At 30.3% G+C, this 20,343-nt stretch overlaps 1 protein-coding gene across 1 annotated transcript in view; it reads left to right on the top strand.

Annotated features, from left to right (window-relative positions):
- The window catches only part of LOC129229316 (transmembrane emp24 domain-containing protein 6-like), a 32,137-nt gene extending 18,488 nt beyond the window's left edge, over positions 1-13,649 (top strand). The window contains exons 3-4 of the mRNA XM_054863605.1: positions 455-600; positions 6,783-13,649. Of these exons, the coding sequence (XP_054719580.1) occupies positions 455-600; positions 6,783-7,016 (380 nt within the window). The 3' untranslated portion in view covers positions 7,017-13,649. The remainder of the gene's footprint in view (positions 1-454; positions 601-6,782) is intronic.
- The last annotated feature ends 6,694 nt before the right edge of the window (positions 13,650-20,343 follow it).

Here is a 20,343-nt window from a genome sequence, read left to right as displayed (position 1 = left end):
TGATCTATTTCCATAGAAAATGGATGCTAGCCAACACAACTGCTAGATTATGTGCGTACAGTGGTCGTCTCGACCTCGCTGCCTTTCAGGTCATTGCAATCTCTCCTTTATCAAATTCACTTAGATCAGCAGTTTTTCTTATCACTCGCAAAAGTAAGTGTATAAATGATTCCTTACCTTCTCCAGCAGCAGTTGAATGCTATTCCCACTTCATAACGTCTCCTCTGCATCACACACACGAGTTCTTTGAAAAATATAGGAGTTAACCTGTTTTGGCTTTTCAATGTATGTATTGTAAAATTACTTGTACTCTCCGTGTTTCCAATTTCTTATTATCATCATAACTGAGTTAAATGTTTTTTGTAGCACAAGCTTAAACACACATTGAACTTTTGCTATATCATGTGAAATTGCACCTAAGAAATTAATTAAAATGTTTCTTATTTCTATTTAGGCTTTTATCATCTTTGCATTGACAACTCTTTATCTCGATTTGCTTCCAAGTTAGTGAGTTTGTATGTAAATTCCTTTAAACGAGACAAGTGGGAGGACTATGTAAAAGAGCTGGAAGATACAGATGTCACTGTTGCTAATTTCACGGTATGTATTTTGTTTTCTAAAGCTGTTCAGATAAAATACAGGGAAGTATGTTCGACACAAAAACACTTTAACCTGAAAAATCGGTTAACAAGAATTAATATAGCCGTCCACAAAGTATATAGTGCTGCTTCATACACATTTTTTAATGAAAAGATATTTTGGTCCCCCCCCCCCCCCGGTTTCTTGTTAAGCATTTTTTTCTGTCTAATCAAAGAAATGATTAACTTCTATATTCATTAAATGATCAACATCACTATATATATATTAGGATAGTCCTTATTTACATGCGAGTTCTTTTTTTTTTTTGAACTCAACAAGCAACACCCCCTAGTTTTGTGACACTGTTATAAAAAGTAATGTGTGCAAAATTTGAACTCAATTGGTCAATAATAACACGTGCCCCTAGGACGTTAATACTCTTGATAATATTCCTACAAATCTTCGAGTTTTTACTTCAGTCCCAGTACGTTGTTTCTTCTAGGTTTGCAAATTATTTTTACAGTGAGGTAGCTAAAATTAATGTGTTTAATTACTTTATATCATCTAAAAATTTTACGTGGAATAAGAATGAAATAATGCTTTAGAAACTTTCATTAATTGCACTTTTTTCTCAATGTATCTAATAGTGTGTATTTATTTCCGACAGTTTTTGACATTCTGTAAAATAAATTGCTTTTGTGACTCATATTTGGTAAATTGGTTGTGAAATTCTTCGATTAATTGTACTCCTCTTTCAGTTGTATCATTCACAACTTTCAGCATTTTAACAATCTCGCTTCCCTTTAAATAGCTTCCTTCATTTTGCCATGAATCAGGATCAAATAGGAAAAAGTCTTTTAGTATTTGTAACTTATCAAACAGTTTTATGGACTCATAATTGATTCTATAAAGAGGAAGATCTTTACTAAGAAAGTGTTCCAAATCATCTACTGTTATCTGAAATTTGTTAAACAGTCATTAGACACATTGTCTTTATCACAAGCATTTTTTGAACTAGTCTTTTCCTATGTTTTTTCCCTTCATTCACTACGGACAAAGCTACTAGTTTATCCCCTAAATACCATAAGAGATTTATGAATTTTCCAATCACTGCTTTTGCTGCATGTTTGTCATCATTTTGTATGCTGCTAGTTTTTTAGACTCATTATATTATTCGAAGAAGCCTCGATTGGGTTGCTGCAAAAAAACGTATCTTCATACAGCATTTAACTGTAAAACAGCATTTAAGGGCTCTCTTTTCATGTAAAGTCAATTTAAATTGCTATCTAAATATATGAATTTTCAAACAATAGATTCCTTTTGCTACCCATCTGGCTCAGGGATAAGCTACAGGTTGAAGAAAACACATCCCTCTAGGAAGGACCTCACCATGAAATATTATTACAAGTTATGAGAATTCTTTGTAACCTCAAAGGAAAAGATCTTTCTCAATTTTGCTTTTTATAAACAATAATATGTCATCAGCGTCATCTTTTAGAATTTAAGTAGTATGTGTACTTAATTGAAATGTTATAAGTTCTAAATGATGGAGATCTTTCCACAAAATTTTTAAAGCACTTAAATAATGGAATATCGGGTCTAGAACTAAGAAAAGCAAGAACTTCTTTAAAGACACACTCTGCAGTACGATTTCAAGTGTATGATGATGGCAATCCAAATGTAATATATCACTGTTCAGTTTTTGCTCTAAAATATTGCATGCACAATTTATACGGCTAGTGTTGCAAGCTGTTGTATCAAACACTACAGCTTGAGCAGTAAGCAATAATCTAAGATATCATATACAATTGAAGAAATATCTAAGGAATTCCGAGTAGTTGTTCAACATTGGGACCTGGAGCTATCACGGTAAGCCTATCGGCATTCATTTTCTAGTTACATCTGGATATTACTTTGTGTACCAGTGAATAACTACAAAATCTAAATTTAAATTCATGAAATTTGATTTTACCTCTCGAATATTTTTACTTGCTTTTATGGAAAATGCAGTATAATTTTATGTTAGAGTAATCGAGGATTTTTCGAAAATTTATATTTTAAAAATTAAATCTTGCATAAGCATTTAGGTATGTTTATAACTAAAGAATAGTGAATTAAAACATAAATGCCATTACTTATATTTATAACTTTGAAAAGTTGTGACCCTATTTGCCACACCTATTAAATACACAGGAAATTTTGTAAATCAACAATCCCAAAGCCTGGAAGAGGTAATTTGTTGTTGTCAAAGATTATTCATTAATGGAATTTAGAATCTCTGGTGTCCATCTTGGTGGAAAGAAATGTTACCCTGCCCCTTGGTTTGGAACAAGCGCAAAAGAGTGGTATGCCTGACCCAAGACCATTGGTGTACATGTACCCTCTGTAACATGCAAAATTTTATGGACTGAAAGTGAGAGAATGGAAGAATCTTGGAAGTAGCAGCATCGATTGAGGTTCAAAATTACTTTAAATATAAACCTTTTACATAAAAATGAAAAAATCCGCAATTTTTTTCTTCGAAACTCAAATAAGGGGGCCTTAGGAGCATGTGTTAATAACATAATTAATATTCATGGATTGGCTTAAAATTTTGCAAGGATCATTTATTTGTATAATAGAACAAATTGAGGGGGCATCGCGTAAAATATCTACTACAACTTCAAAAATAAGGACCACCCTAATATGTATATATATATTCATTATGGAAATTATATGTTGATAAAATTGGTCAATTAAAAAAGAACTAACATCTTTGATTTGATATACATATGCAAGCTGCCTGTAGCTCTAGAGTGGCAGAGGTAGCCCAATCGATTAGAGCAATGGTTCCCAACCTGGGAGCAATCACCCTCAAAGGGACAGTTAGGTTCTTTAAAGGGGTAGTAAATTCTTGAAGGGCAATAGGAGGGATGAGTGTTTAATAAGTAAAATAATGATAAAAAGCCAGCAAATATCCAAACTGAAAACACATATGTGGGTCATTCCATGCGAAATGAGCAAATCAGCTGTGGCTGACATGTCACAGATTTCAATGAAAATTTTTATTTAGATAAACCATGCATATCTATGAGTGAATGCAAAGTATGGAAGTTTAAAAACTGTTGCTTTGTTATTGAAATTAGAAGTTGATGCTTACGCTAAGCCTAAATTTTCAGAGTCCATTACTACCAGTTTGTGACTCAATAACTCCATAAGTTATAAACGTACACTTAAAAAATAAATATTTCCGCATTCTATAAACAATTCTCTATCGAGAAAGAGCAAAGTAAAATTTATTCAGATCTTTTTTTTGAATCTGAGATATTAACAAAGATTGAAATTTTGCCAATTTACTTCAGATTTTAAATCACTCTTCCAGCTCTTTTAATGAAAAAATAACAGTAAAAATGATTCAGATTGAAAAACTATTTTTAACTAACTACCTGCTCTAATTTAGTAACTGTTTATGAATTTCTTGATAACGAAATTATACTTTAAAAATTCGAAAATTTCCAAAAATTTCATTTTTTCCTCTGTTTCAGATGTTTTTTTTTGAAGATGAGGGAATGCTCTAAATTTACTCTATTTTTTTTGCGTAACATATTAAAGTGTCTTTTAGATGCTACTAAATTTTAATCATTGGTATCAGCGTATTTTTGTTACTAGAACTAAGGTAAAATTTCATTAGTTACTTCTTTTTATTTTGTAAGTTTAGCAAAACTAACCATTTCATTCCTGTTTCATTTTCTCAAAAGCATGTTTATGAAGTACAGTCTGAAATGTACATTTTTTAAATTGAAATAAATGTTAGTTTTACTTGCTTTTGCGTCATTTAGTCATTTATCTAAATCTTTGAATTCTTGTAATTTCACATAAGGATCAATCCATACAGTATAAACTACTCATTCATGTTCAAATATTTCTAAGTTATCAAATTAAAATAATTATTTTGAAAATTACAATATGTTTTTCAGTATAATGTATTATATAGGGCACAATATACGTAATTTAAGAAGGTGCAATTACGTTTTCACACTTTTTCTTTCTGTTTTAGTGTGTGAATTGACTAGCAAAAGTGCTTAATTTCAAAGACCTGTATCTTTTTTACAAACCAAATACAAAAAACAATATGTATAACATGTATAGTACTTGTACGGAATATTTAATTGGCCAGGAAATTTTATTTTTAATTCCATCCCCTTTTGGTTTATAGGGGTCTAAAAATGTCATTTTCGTCACTTTTTCAATTTTTGAGGGACTGTAACCTATAAAGGGTGCACAAATACACAGCAACAGTTATATATTCTTTTTAGCATGGTTCCAGTGATTCGTTTTTGTCGTACTTCATTTTATGCTTCCGTCCCCTACATGAGTTATCCCGCTTTGAAATGAGTAAAATTTTTACATTTGGTCTTGAACTTTAACCTGTTGCCATTATTTTAATTATTAACTTACAGCTACGTAACTCAGCATGAAAGACTATCAACTTATGCACTTTTACATCAAAGCATTTAATTAACTGTCATAAATGTAATTCAAATAGATATCGGTCAAAATGCAAAGGTCTATTTTTGACTACGAAAATCACTTTTGATCACCTCTAAAAAATCAAAAGTCCAGTTGAGAGAAAAAATAAAAGTGGTTTTAAACATATTTCATATGCAGCTTTTAGGAATATGAATTTCAAAAAAAAAAAAATTGAAAATGGTCGAGCGCACCCATTCGTCGAACCTGTATGGATTGACCCATAAAAAAAAAGCTATTTTTCTGAATTTTATTTCACGTTTGGAAATCAAAAACCAATTTCGAGTTTTTTCAAGCAAATAGTAGAAACACAGCTCTATATTCTTGTAAAATTTTAAAGTTGTCTGAATTTTCCCTCATTTGAATTTTTGTGTGTATGTGAAGGGGAAAATCATCATTTTACAAAGTGTCACTAAGTTTAAAACTGATTTTGAAGACAAAGGAGTTAAAATACAACTTCAAAAGTAAGGTATTTCTTTTATGATACTTAGCACATTATTAGGTATTAATTTCATCAAAGCTAATGCATTCCTTAAAGATAGAGTTTAAAAAATAAAATGCTTAATTATGAGAAAATTGAAATATTTTCAGTTTTTGAAACTCGGTTAAAAGTTAACTATAATAACTTTGAAAATTTTATTGATATCAGATAAATTACCCTACTCCATAGATTGCAACAACATATAACTTTTATGTTTTCATTAAATAGTTAATAAGATACAAGCCTTCAAAAGTGAAATATTTAGCATTTATGAGAATGCTGTTCAATTTGACCAATTTTCAATCACATGTAACTAGTCAAATAAAAAAATTTTAAGCAAAACTATTTTAGATATTTTTATATAGGCATAAAAGGAACCTGTATACCAAATTTCATAAAAATCTGTTACCATGCCGCCACCTTTTTTTTTTGCGAATTTCGCTCTTTTCATATGGAATGACCCATGTCCATTATTCAGATAAGGAATCACAAGTTAAAAAATGAAACGAATTGAAGTTCAGGCGAGTTTCATCCTTCATCTTCAAGTTTAAAAATTAAAAAAAAATTTTTATCTTTCATTTAATGTGCAAGTCTTTTCAGTTAAGCAGACTCATAATGTTATTCTAATGCTGCTTTTTTATGTATAACTTCCTTTATTATAATGGTGGGTTTTAGAACAGCTGTTGATATGTGAATTGAAAACGTGTTCCAATTGTAATGGTTTTTTGAGAGATGTCCTTATTATTGCTGGGATTTTTAGAGAGTGTTGATGAAATTTAAGAGCTGTTAATGGGAATCTCTAGGCCAGATTCACCTTAACGTTATTATTTTTAGAGACTAGTTTTTATTTTAATGGGAATTTTTTGGAAAAGTTATCTTTATTTTTGTAGGGATCCTTTTTAAAGGGAAATGTTGGATTAAAAATCCAAACTGCTGGATGCAACAATTAATAAATAAATAAAATAATTTGCTGGAAAGAGTGATTTACTTTTGGAACGTAAATAATTTTTAATGGAAGGATCTTTAACTATATTAATTATAGATTAACACTATTCAAGCTGAATAGGGAGTCTATACATGTTTGCATATTAATTTTTGAACACAGTTAACTTTAGATGCAATTAACTCTTAAATATTTAAAAACTACTTATTAGCATGTATTTTTACACATTGTATTTCTTTTTCCTTGATTAATAACACATGATTTTTTTTATAGGACACACTTCAAAAAGTTGATGGGCGTATTGGAGACATGTTAAAATACCAGGATCAGTCTCGTCGCCAAACTTCAAGAGACTGGTATCTTGTAGACAGTAATCACACTTATGTACAAAATTGGTCTTTAGCTCAATGCATAGTAATTTTTTTAACCTCAACACTTCAAGTTTATTTTGTACGCAAACTATTTGATGTTAAAAATGTCACACCGACATCGAAGCCAAGAGCTTAAGAAGAACGTAAATTAACTTTCAATTCAAAGAGCTGTTTTATTTTTGTGATAAGGTTAACATTCCTTTTTTATTTCAGACGTAAGCACAATTTTCAAAATGAAAAATTGCTTTAAACATACATGTATAAATTTCACCAAAATAAAGTTCCACAAACATGAGGAAAAGACAAGAAACATATATATATTTTTGAAAAATATATTTTACTGTCATCAACAAAGAGTTATGTTTCCAAATGATTTTACGTGCATTTGTATATACAGTTGGCTCTCTGTTTAACGACTTTCAACGGACCACAAAAAATCATCCTTAAGTAGAACGCGTCCTTAAATAGAACACTTTTAACACTATTGTGGACCATCTGGGACCGGGAAAACCCGTCGTTAAATAGAGAAAGTTGTTAAATGGAGCGTCGTTAAACAGAGAGCCAACGGTACGTTTTTTTTTTTTGTAATTCAGTTATCAATTTAAAGGAAAAGAATCAAGCATATGCATTCTTCGTATGTATACTGTGATATGAGTATAGCAATTAAGAAAGTCGCTGCAATTAACAAATTGCATTTGTTCCAATATTTTCCTTTCTAAAAAATAATGAAAGTAACATGAATTTCACAACTTTATGCATTTTTTTTTTTTAAAGATAGTGTTTATTTTTTTTATAAAAATTTTGCAATGTGCTTAGTTGAAATATAATTTCTTTTTAGCCATTGTGTAATCACAACAGATGCAGTTTACTGTGGTTATTAAAATTGCATATACTTTTAAAACGATTTTATCTTTTATTTTAATTCACAATTTAGTTAAATACTGAAAAGTTGTTTAGGTATTTTTTACCTTTTAATAATGTAGCATTGAAAACAATGATTTTAAATAAGTATGAACTCTTCATCTTGCTAATTTTTAAACTTTATTTTAGTTATGTTGAATGTGTTCATCATACAAAGATTTGAATGTTCCTTTTCTTTAACCTAATTTCTTTTGCACCTATGAAGAAACTTTTTAGGCTGTGCAACCTAAGTTCTGCACAAGCATCATGGGAAGCCAGCTTACTTTAAAATCCAACAGATTGAGGGTCTTACTCTATGGTACTCTTTACCCCCTGTTTTGAATGATTAGCTCAAATAAATGTAAATTAAACAACTTTGATAATCAAGCCTAAACCAAACTCATTGAATCATTCTCAAATTCAAGTTCAAGAAACATTTTTTGTTTTGGAGGGAGGAGGTGCATTTTTTACAAACAGTATTCTTGTTTTTATCAACTTACAGTTTATTACTTAAATATTTTCAGCATTCAAATAATCAAGCACTGTTAAAAAGAGAATTGTTTTTAATATACTTAAGCACCACTAATGATAAATGAATAATGTTGCTATTTGTGCCAAAATCAGTAACTCTCCAAAAAGAAAGCTATCTCATTATTTTAACTACTGAAAAAAATATAAAAGAAATTGGAAGTTTCAAGACAAATGCATATGGTTTGGAAATTCAAACATCAATCAAGCTAGAATTTTTTGTTATAAATTAAAATTAAAATGCACATTGAAAGATAAAAATTTAGTTGTAAAAGTTTAGTTGTTTCTATTTCAAAGAAAGAAAAAAATACCTTTGTGCTAAAATTAAATTTATGAGAAGCTACCACAACATTATGAAAGCACAGATTATATTTTGCCATTTTTGTGCTTCATTAAGATTCTTATACATTTATCAATTGAGAATAATTAAAATATACATATATTTATCAATTTGAGAATAATTAAAATGTATAAAATTTGTTTTAGTATCTAAATTTCGCTAAATTTAAAGGTCTTTCAAAACAAAATTAAAAATAAAACACACACAGAGCATCCAATCAATTTTTAGGTTGCTACTAGGTTTGTGTACCATTTTTAAATTTTATTAATAACAATTTAAACAATTTTAAAATGGATACATATATATTATAGCAATCCAAAACTGACTGTTGAAAAAATTTGATTCTAATTATATATATATATATATATAAATGTGTGGGAAAAATTTAATAAATTGCACTGATAATCCTTCATGAATCTACATTCATATTTTCTCATTGATCCTCAAATTATTTAATACTTGGATATGTTTATGTGAAACTATATTTTTTATTTTTAGTTAGGAAAAATTATACTTAACTGCATAATATAAAGTACTTTCAAATAATAATAAATGTATTATTTTAAATGCTAAGAATTAAAAAATAACAGCATAATTTGCGTTTTCAGTTTGCCTTTTTATTTGTTTATTTTCAAATAATGATAATCACTAGACTAATTTTATTATGTCCCATTTAACAAATGTCAAGGGGCTATAAAAAGTTATTGTTAAATCAAGGATATTGTCCAGTCGAGGAGCATATACATAATGCTGTTAAGACTGCTCTTCAGTGGAGAAGAAAAACGATCTCGCTTGAAAATAGGCTTTTTCTTTAAACGAAAGCAGCGTTCATCAGTGAAGTGATTGACACTTCAACAACCAATAGAACGAACGGTGCCCGATGAAAGTGTGGATCATGTGACCTGTCACATTTTGCAGGGGGACAGACCGGACGCTCCCCCTGCTGTGCAGAGTAGTCGAAGGAGATAATAGCCGACGGCGAAATGAAACCGCAGCTTTTTACAGACCCTTCCAAGGAAATTCTAGTTCTTTCCCTCTTGAGTCTTGACTACATAGGTAAAAGAAAAATAACTCGGTGTAAAAGGCATGGCATTTTACATTGCCGCGCATTTTGCAATCCCGCTTGTGATATTAATTTATTTGCATTCGCACTAAAATTAATTTTTGAAACGAAGATTTTTTTCCCCATTAATACGGTTCCAGATCTCATCAAGGAAAAATTAACGAATGAATGAATATTTGCAATAAATAAATTTATAAATTCGTTTTATTCTTAGAAAAATGTTCGTTATTGAAAATTGATGATTTCAAAAAAGGAAGGGAAAAAAAAGATAGCCTGCATGACCACACTGAATTTTAACGAAATGAACTCCAAATCTAACCAAAAAATATTCTTTAAAAATGGATGATTCTACTTAATATATTTGAAAAATCGAGTGCCGAATAAAAGTGGGGACTAACTAGTTATCGGTTGGTGAAATTTTTTCGCTTCCTCTGCCTGTTTGCCACTCTCCCCAACCCCATCCGAGTTGCCAGAAAACATTCTTCTTAAAAATGAAACTAGATCCTCTTTGCATAGTTAATACTTGATTGTACAATAAACATTAATGCCACTAATTAGTTACATTAACCTTTATTTGAACTGATAATATTTATATTTTAGTGCTAAATTAAATACTACTTTGTTGGTTAGTTACCTGTTTTACAAATGCAGTGGCGACTAGAAAAAAAAGTGGCTACTATAATTGCCTTTTCTCACCACTGGTGACCAGAAAATTCCCCTAATCTTTATCTTTGAATCCTTTTCTTTTTGAAAAAATATTTACAGTCGGACCTCCGTATATCGAACTTCCACATATCGAAATTTTCTATATATCGAAATCCCAGCAAATTTCTATGTTCACTACACAGAAAAATTGTTTCTATATATCGAAAAAGTCTCTATATATCGAAATTTTTTTCGAGACATTCGTAGGTTTTTTTCCACTTTAGACTGTTTGTCTTATGAAAAATGAAGGTTAGCGGAGAAAATTATAATCACTAAAGGTTGCTACGAAACTCATAAGGAATATGGGGTTCAGGGGTGTGTAGATAGGGTCGTTGTTCCGTTCTGGAGTTTTTACATTCCCTCAAGTTTATTTCAAATCTTAGTTGCAACCAGTAACACTAAAATCAGTTTCAAGCTATCCCTTTTGTCTGCTGATTATCATTCCTAGTATTTTTAGCTTCAGTAAAAATCATTCAAGTTAAATAGATTGATTTTTTACTTTTCTCTCGATTACATTGTTAAAACGAAAATCCCCTATTGTGGCGGTTCAAGTTGAATTTCCGAAGAATGAAGGTGTATGAAGGAGCAAAAATGTAATTTCTGTTAAATTTTTGATTATTAACTTTCATTTAATCCGATGCTCGTTTAAATTAGCAGTTGGGTTTCATGCACGAAAATTAGTTTTAATTTTAATGTTTTAGGACATTTTTATGATAAAATAAGATTGTTTCTATATATCGAAATTTCTATTTATCGAATTTTTTTCCGGCAATTTGCTACTTCGATATATGGAGGTCCGACTGTATTTATTTATCTAATTACTATATGCAGATGAGAAGGCTACGATAGCATTTCTCAAGGGGTTGTTATGGTGAAAGTTCTTTCAAATTGAGCATAACAACGGCAAAGTCGCGGATGGCTACGGATAAGGATTTCCTGAATTTGAAAAATTAAAGATTTTTCTCTGATCTTTGTATGCAGGGGTGCTCACCCTGCTCCAAGCTCAAAGGCAAAAATCACTCCTTCCCCCACTCTCAATGTTTGTATACTATCTTGCGTTGAAATTTTGGAATAAAACTAAACCTAGCACTTTTAGAGTCTCAGATTCCCAGTTACTAAATTCGGCAAAATACATGAGGTATTACATACACTATATGACCAAAAGTATTGGGACACTTTCAAAAATTCACAATTTTACGGATTTCTCGGGAAATAAAAGACCAATTGCTCTCTGCTCTGTAATTTTTTCTCATGAAAAGTATACTCCAAACGTCAAATCCAATAACAATTAAGTCTGCTATTCATTTAGGGGACCAGCAACAAATAATCCGTTCTTATCATGAATCACTCTGTAACGATGGTAGGAAAGTGTTGCCAGTTTGCTAGCAATCCCTTACCATTCATCGCCTATCCTAGAATTATAGAAATTCAGCTCATTAGATCGCTGATAACTTTTTAAAATTTAAAGAAATTGCTGTGGAATTTTTTTCATGGATTGTAGGATGTATCTGAGCTTTGAATTATGAACGTTATAAATTGCTATCTTTCGTGCATGCGCAGTGAAAAATTAATAGCTTTAATTGTTCATATTTCATCAAATTTTCAATATTTTAACTTTAAATTTTATTATTATGTTTCTCTAAAATGCTGTCAAATATTCTAAAAGTTTAGTAATGTTTGACGAAATACTCTGCGCAATATGAGGCGAAAACCTTCAAAAAAATTTTGCATTTTTGAAAGAAATGCTTATATTTCCATGGGTATAAGAGATATTTTCACAAAAATATAAAAATAAGTTTTTGATAGATTTTTAACTCATTTCTGAAAATTATAGCTTATTCCCAGCAATTTGCAATGAAAAATGATCAAAAAACTTTTTTCTTCAATTTGTTGTCGGTCCCCTAAGTGAATAGCAGACTTAATTTTTATTGGAAAATGACAAGTAGAGTATACATTTTATGCGAAACAAATTATAGAGCAATTAGTCTATTATTTCTCGAGAAATCCCTAAAAATGTTAATTTTTGAAAGTGTCCCAATGCTTTTGGTCATATAGTGTATATAGTGCTTCTACTTCAACACATTGAGTTTTTATTAAAATTTTCTAATAAGTCTTGTGAGTGTCTGATCCTCGTTAGTTGTCATAATAAATATTAAGGGTTGTCGTTTTTCTCAGGAGGCACGAAAATATTACCTACATGTATATCTGCCTGAAAAAAAAAATACTCGAAATACTTAGGTGAAAAAAAATCTCAATGCCTCACTCTGCCAGATTTTAAAGTTTTTATCGCTCTGCCTCGTTTTCATGCATCTTGCATTTAATGAATCAATAATAAAAAATAAAAAAAGGGCAAGAAACAGATTTGCAGGAAATATACATAAAGTTAAAACAAAAATGAAAATGAATAGCTTACATTTAGGAAAGCAATTATAAGTACAAGTACGGGTTCACAATTTAAAAAGAAAAAAAAAACCAAGACGAACTTTTTCTTTTTAAGTTCTGTGTTACGCACTTCTGTGCCGAAAATTTATCGTATCGTGTCTTCAGTCACAGAATAAAATGAATGTTCTAATCAAATGATTATCAAATAATTTTCATTCGTATAGAACAAAAATCTTTTTTGAGATCCCACATTTTCTATTCTATTGACTCCTAATTCCTAATAATGTGTAAATACAGCGAGAGAAAGGATTTAGCTTTTTGTTTAGGAGAGGGAACCATTTCTATATTTAATTAACATGATCTTTATCGTAAGCATACTATTTACTCAGAAATACTCCCTATTTTCCCAAGCACTCTGTTTGGGGGCTATGCCTTTTAATTTTCACGAAAATAAAATTTTCAAAATGCACTTTTAGACGATCTCTGGTGGTATTTGGAAGTAAGTAAGAGGTCCTGTGATCTTCCACCAGCAAATTTTTGAACTTGAAACGCCAAAAACACAATTTCAGGTTCTTCAATTCTGTTAGGAAACATGGAGTTCGGAAGCTTTCCCCGGAATTTTTCGAAATAGTCTAAAAACGCAGTCTTAGTGTGATGTTGGGGGGAGGCAAAATTTTCAATGTGTTATAAACATGATTGTAGGCCATATTTAGTAACGTTGGAGACATGCAGGTTTTTGAAATCAAAGTTCCAAAAATGCAATTTTAGGCGACTTTTTTTTTTTTTTATGGTCAAAGAAGGACTTTTCACAAACTCCCTTTCCAAAATTTTTTGAAATTAAAGCCATAAAAACGAAATTTAAGACGATCTTTAATGATGTTTTTTGAAGGGAGGGGGGGGGGGGGGGTGTGCTTATGTGACCTGAAAACCTTTATGCCTGTAATTAATTTTTTTCTACATTGTATTAAAATGCTGATCTAGCTTCTGAGAATGAAAATAGAAAACTTGTAACCCCCATTCTATATTGTTCACATCTTAGTTAGCTTTGTCAGCAACATAAGGCTGAAAACGTCATTAAAACTAATGCATACAATGCTTAGTAATTCTACCACGGTGTGTTTTTTACATTAACCGAATCATATTAAATTGCTAATATGTTTTTCATGATTTTCTATGTATTTAATGAGTATGTTGGTGTACGGAATGTTTTCCGCAACTGAATAAATGTTTTTGAAAAGTATTTTTATTCTCCAAAAATACAGCTTCCAAATTCTTATAAAGATTTAAAAAAAAAAAAAAAACTATTTCTATTGTGAAAACTTTCTGAAGACATCAGAAAGCCTTCTGTATTTTTGTTTTCTTGTCAGTCTTAAATGTCGATATTAGTAATCTGGAAATTTTGTATTTGGATGAAATTTTGCTTTTTTATTTCATCCACATTAATGGTCTTTTCCTGAAATGTAATTTTACACCACCCCCCCTTTTAAAAGTAAAATCTACTTAAGTTAAACATTGAATGAACACAAACAATTAGTAACCATGGCGACGAAAATTTGACTTCTTAGTAAATATTAAAACAACGAGCTAGAGTTATTCTTGTCATCATGACAATCTGAAAAATCAGAGCAACATCAGCTTTGTTCAAGTAAGGATAATAAACATTCGCAATTGCTCAAAAAAAAAAAAAAAAAAAACTTATTTTTTTCTGGAAGAATAAATATTGTCCTGAATTTTAGTAGTTTTCCAAAAATGATAGCACTGTTGGAGAAATAATATTTAAGCAACGTACTTCAAAAAATATAAAACATGTTTTTAAATTGTAAAGACTATTTGTACAAGCTTGATTCGCTCTGAAAAGTATGGAATAACACAAGTACATGACTGCTTGATTAAAACACTCAAAACCTGCATTAATCCATATATTTAAGCTATTTCCAAAACAGCTAATTAAAAATAAGTGTTTTAACTTTTTTTTTTTCATTGTTTCTGGCAATAAATAAAAACTTGGGGTAAAACGCAGGAATTATGACACAAAATGTAAGCTAGGAAATAGTCTTTAATAAAAATAAAATTAACCACGCATTGCTGCGCTGGAAAATAAAAATTATGCTATTTTGTTTCTCATGTAATGTTTTAAAAACGGTATAATATCGTACATGTCTTAAAAGAAGGAGTAATATTGCGACCCCATAAGAAACGTTTCACGATTCTATTTGGGTTCAAATTATGCATCGTTTTCCTCCTTAGGAAGTTTTCTGAAGAGAAATACAGTAAAATCCTATTACAACGCATACTAATGCAACGAAATACTTGTTTCAACCAAATAAATTTCCAATCCCGATTCTGAAATTCGATGGATTTTACTGTATATTATGAATTACATGTTCAATGTGTATCTACCTTCTAAAGAAATTTGATGAGTCTGGCTTTTAAGAACACAAATAATTTTCAAAAACGTTTGTTGAGCTGTGGAAAGCACTTTATGTGTACCATTTGTAGTAACATAAAACACATGTAAAACGATGCAAAATACCTAGTATCTGGAATACGATTTAATCTATATATAAAAATATTTTTCTACTGGAAGGGAAAAATGTCAACTTTTCGCATTCGACAGCATTGTAACAATGTTCATTATATTGTAAATAAACAATTTGACTCAGAAATATTCCTTTCAAATCTATTTCTTTTCAAACCACAAATTTGAAAAAAAGCAAATGTTGCTAATTTAACAGCTAATAGCACGCATCTACATGGATTCACTTTCAAAAGCAATTGATTCTTCACGAAAGCCTTAGGAAAAGAGGAAAGAAGAAAGGACGTCCAGCGAAGGTCATTGAGGGGAACTAATGAGAGGGTAATAAATCTAACACCCCATTAGCGCTTACCCCTCAAAAAGGGGAGGTTACTATTCTAGGGCGGGGCAAATGCAAAAAGTGAACGTATTTTGAAATTTTTTTCAATAGTTAGAACATGATATTTGTTTAAAAAATGGTCGCATTATTTCAAACAAGATCTCAAAAGAGAGCTGAAAATATTTTGCGTGTCAGGGCGTTCTTAAAATTTCGATAGCACGAGTTGCAGATGTTTTACAGAGCGAAATGTCCAACAGTACCTCGTTTTCGAAAAAAATTCATTTTTTCTCGAATTTTAAAAAATCGGAGAATGGACACATCAAAAAAGTAAAAACTAAAAGAAACAGACATGGTCTTGAAAAATACTCAAAAAAAAAAAACGGATCCGAAAACTTCACAGGAATTTGTAAAACAAGCTCCAACTTTCCCCGTAGGTTAACATAAGATCCGAATCTTTCAGACTCTCAGTGAAGAGCACCCTTAAATGCCAGTGAAATGTATCATTAAATTAAGGAAACCATTAAATAGGGTATCATTAAATCAAAGTTATACGGTATGTATATATACACAGTCAACTCTCAATAAACTCAAAGTACCAAGGGACCAGCTAAACTATTCATTTTCTTGGTAATTCGAGCTATAGGAAGTTCCCACAGCCTATAATAGAGTGGGATCCAGTGAAAACTATGAGATAAAGAAATATTAGAGGTAACGAGACTCGACTGAATAAACAATTTTTTTTTACTGATGTTTTAGATGTATAAGTTAAGTATTCTTTTTTTTTCCAACCATTAATCCCAGTGAAATAATTTACATTTATAAAATGAGTACTAAAATCTGCATGAATATGCTCCAATGTAAGGTTTACTATAAATATGGAAATTAAACATAATTCAGTTTAAATTTAGTTTTAAGCATTAGTTAAATGACTGATTTCCATTGAACTTAACAAATTACTTATACAAAGATTTTTTTTTGTAACATGTATAACTTAAACAAAAATTCATATAATGTGCTAAATTGAAATCTACTTAAAATATTAAAAAATTAAACTACAATATTTTTTACTTTTTCATTTGCCAAATGCTGTAACACCAAAATTTAAAGATGGTTATACATTGTACTTACTAAATCAAAACTGTACAAAATATATGTATATATTGCTTTTTGTTGTTTAACACTTGGTGCTTTTTGAAAATTTTGTACAACCAATAAAGTTGTTTTAATTTTTGTATATTAGTCATTTATGGTTTGTAACCCACAGATTTATTCCTTTCTTCTTTTGGGTTTGTGAAAATATTTGATCTTCGAATTTTGATGGATTTAAAACATTATACAGTATGGGACCCCAAATTTGGAATGCTCGGGACCGCGACTTTTCCAGATTTTGGATTCCAAATCAAAAATAGTGGTAACCTCCTGTCGTGTTATTTGTAATTTTTTCCCTGGTTTCACTAATGTTCGTGCTAATTTTCTTTTATTTTTTGATCAATCTGAATGAAAGTATACTTCACTATGCTAAAGCAAAAGTCACAAAATAATTTGCAGCAGCAGCGTGTACTCTGGGGATGTGGCTTTTTAGTATTATGCAATGTGTTGATCAATACAATAAATAGATCATATTTTTACTAAAAATACTTTTGTTCAATAGGCTTTGTACTGTATACTTATGAGAAGAAAAATAAGAATTATGATTAACTGAAAGTGGATGTTAAAAGATAGCTGCACAATTACTGCAAAACGCTATTTATGCATAACATGTAGCATTGAAAAACAATTTAAAAAAAGTTGAACTGACTACAGTGTTTCCAACAAGTAATTGCCTAATATTGGATATTCTGATATATATCCGATATTTTCAATTAGCAGAAACTAAAATCTTCAAAATAGTAAATGCATCCTCAAATCACTCTTTATTTTCTTATAATTACATTATGTAGACTTTAAATTACTGTTTGTTTCGTTATTTATATCTAATACTAGCAGTACCCGCACAGCGATGCTCGTGCTAAAAATTTAATGGAGGTCCGTTGAATAAAAGAAAATTGACGCCCTCTCCCCCTCTGATGTGAAATGATCATTTTTCTTTGTATAAAATGCGTACTCACCTTTTCAAAAAAAAAAAAAAAACCTATTTAAGTTTCTTTGGAGTTTAAAACTTTGCGGCAAATGATTAAATTAGATTTACATTTGCTAAACTCTATTTAGTGAGTGAAGTGCTTTTTACTGCAATATAAAATATTTCGCCAAATAAACAAAAAAAGACATCAAATATCTTTCAAGAGTAAAAATAATTCCAATTGTTTATCGCCAAACTTGCCCAGCAACCACGCTATCATAATCCATCCGTCTAACGAAAAAAAAAAAACATGCCATGGACCATTCAAAGATCATCGTCAGAAAAAAAGAAAATGTCGTACATTTCACTCAGATATAAACAAATCAAAAGTTTCTTTTATTTCAAAACAAATCGCCAAAACAATGAATTTCATTAACGGTTGCATCAAAACAATAATCCTAGATTGAACTGCTCAGGGCCTAACGTGCCAAACGACCACACTACCGGAAGCCAGTCCTTTTGCAAGTGAAGCGGATGATTTTCTTTGGCAATAATAAATGTTTCGCCAAATAAACAAAAAGGTATATGATCACATTAACAGTAGCTTTCACACCTTTAAGAGCTGCGTTTCCCGGCTTTGCTCGGTCTACCTTGAGAATAAAAATTGTGTCAAGTGACATATATTCAACAATCAGGCTGAAATAAAAGGAAAAAAAAACACCATGCAAAATTACCCTTCCAAACATTGACCAGATATTAAAATGCAAATGATGGATTTTGAAAGCATAACCATGGAAACATGAAATAAACAATGGATTCAAAAAGCGTAACCGTGGAAACGTGAAAATAAAATAGTTGACAATCTGAATCAAAACGACATATTTCGAAATTGATTTAAAAACGCTTGTAACTTTTTTCCTTTGAAGATAGAAGCTAATTTTTTCGACTGTAAGTCGAGATATTTCTGGAGTAAAAAATGACGCTTTTTTCAATGGTGTCAAAAAGAAAACTGTGGGACAATTCCTTCACTTTTTATTGATAGATTTAATGAAGAAAGTAGTGCTTAAATTTCAGCTAAGCCTAAAAACGTTCGAGCTAAAAACGCAAATTACTCCCGTCGTAATAAAGTTAGAGCATCGAAACAAATTGTTTAGAACGCGGAAAATTCTACCCTTTTCAACGATATAAAATATTAATATGTGCAAGTAATTTTTCACCCCTTTAATAGCCAATAATAGGCAATTTACGTAAATTGTTTAGAACGCGTAAAATTCTACCCTTTTCAACGATATAAAATATTAATATGCGCAAGTAATTTTTCACCCCTTTAATAGCCAATAATAGGCAATTTACGTAAAATTTGGACCTAAATTGGAATAAAAAAAGAACCATTTATCAGATTTTTTTCGAATTATAGCCTATGTTACTCAGTGAGAAGGCATCTTTCCTATAGTGAAGGAATTTTTCAAATAGGTGCAGTGGTTCCGGAGATTACCTCGAACATATAAACACACAAAAATTCGTCCTCTCTCTTTATAATATTAGTAAAGATTTAATTTGAAAAAAAAAAACACCATGCAAAATTACCCTTCCAAACATTGACCACAGATATTAAAATACTTTTAAGGAGTTAAAATGCGAAAGATGGATTTTGAAAGCATAACCATGGAAACATGAAATAAACAATGGATTCAAAAAGTGTAACCGTGGAAACGTGAAAATAAAATAGTTGACAATCTGAATCAAAACGACATATTTCGAAATTGATTTAAAAACGCTTGTAACTTTTTTCCTTTGAAGATAGAAGCTAATTTTTTCGACTGTAAGTCGAGATATTTCTGGAGTAAAAAATGACGCTTTTTTCAATGGTGTAAAAAAGAAAACTGTGGGACAACTCCTTCACTTTTTATTGATAGATTTAATGAAGAAAGTAGTGCTTAAATTTCAGCTAAGCCTAAAAACGTTCGAGCTAAAAATGCAAATTACTCCCGTCGTAATAAAGTTAGAGCATCGAAACAAATTGTTTAGAACGCGGAAAATTCTACCCTTTTCAACGATATAAAATATTAATATGTGCAAGTAATTTTTCACCCCTTTAATAGCCAATAATAGGCAATTTACGTAAAATTTGGACCTAAATTGGAATAAAAAAGGAACCATTTATCAGATTTTTTTCGAATTATAGCCTATGTTACTCAGTGAGAAGGCATCTTTCCTATAGTGAAGGAATTTTTCAAATAGGTGCAGTGGTTCCGGAGATTACCTCGAACATATAAACACACAAAAATTCGTCCTCTCTCTTTATAATATTAGTAAAGATTTAATTTGACGTTTCTATTAATTTTAATGGAGTTAACTTAGGATTAGCTGTTCTACTCATTTTTCTTCTGTTAGCTACATGATTCAGAAATAAATAATATGCATTACTCGGAGCACAGTCATAAAACATTTTCTGTTTTTTTCTGAGCAATGTTTAATATCTAATAAGACACTTTTATTTTGAATTAAAATTGTTACGTTGCTAGTAATTTTATGAATATAAAATACAAGTAAAAATGGAATATTATGTTACTGATGTATATAAATGATTATAAATCATAAAAATACAGAACATAACTTTTTGGTTATTTT

The sequence above is a fragment of the Uloborus diversus genome, chromosome 1, assembly GCF_026930045.1.
Source record: "Uloborus diversus isolate 005 chromosome 1, Udiv.v.3.1, whole genome shotgun sequence".
Classification (NCBI taxonomy): Eukaryota; Metazoa; Arthropoda; class Arachnida; order Araneae; family Uloboridae; genus Uloborus; species Uloborus diversus.
Note: the sequence above shows the minus strand (reverse complement) of the source record. Positions and strands in the feature narration are given on the sequence as shown.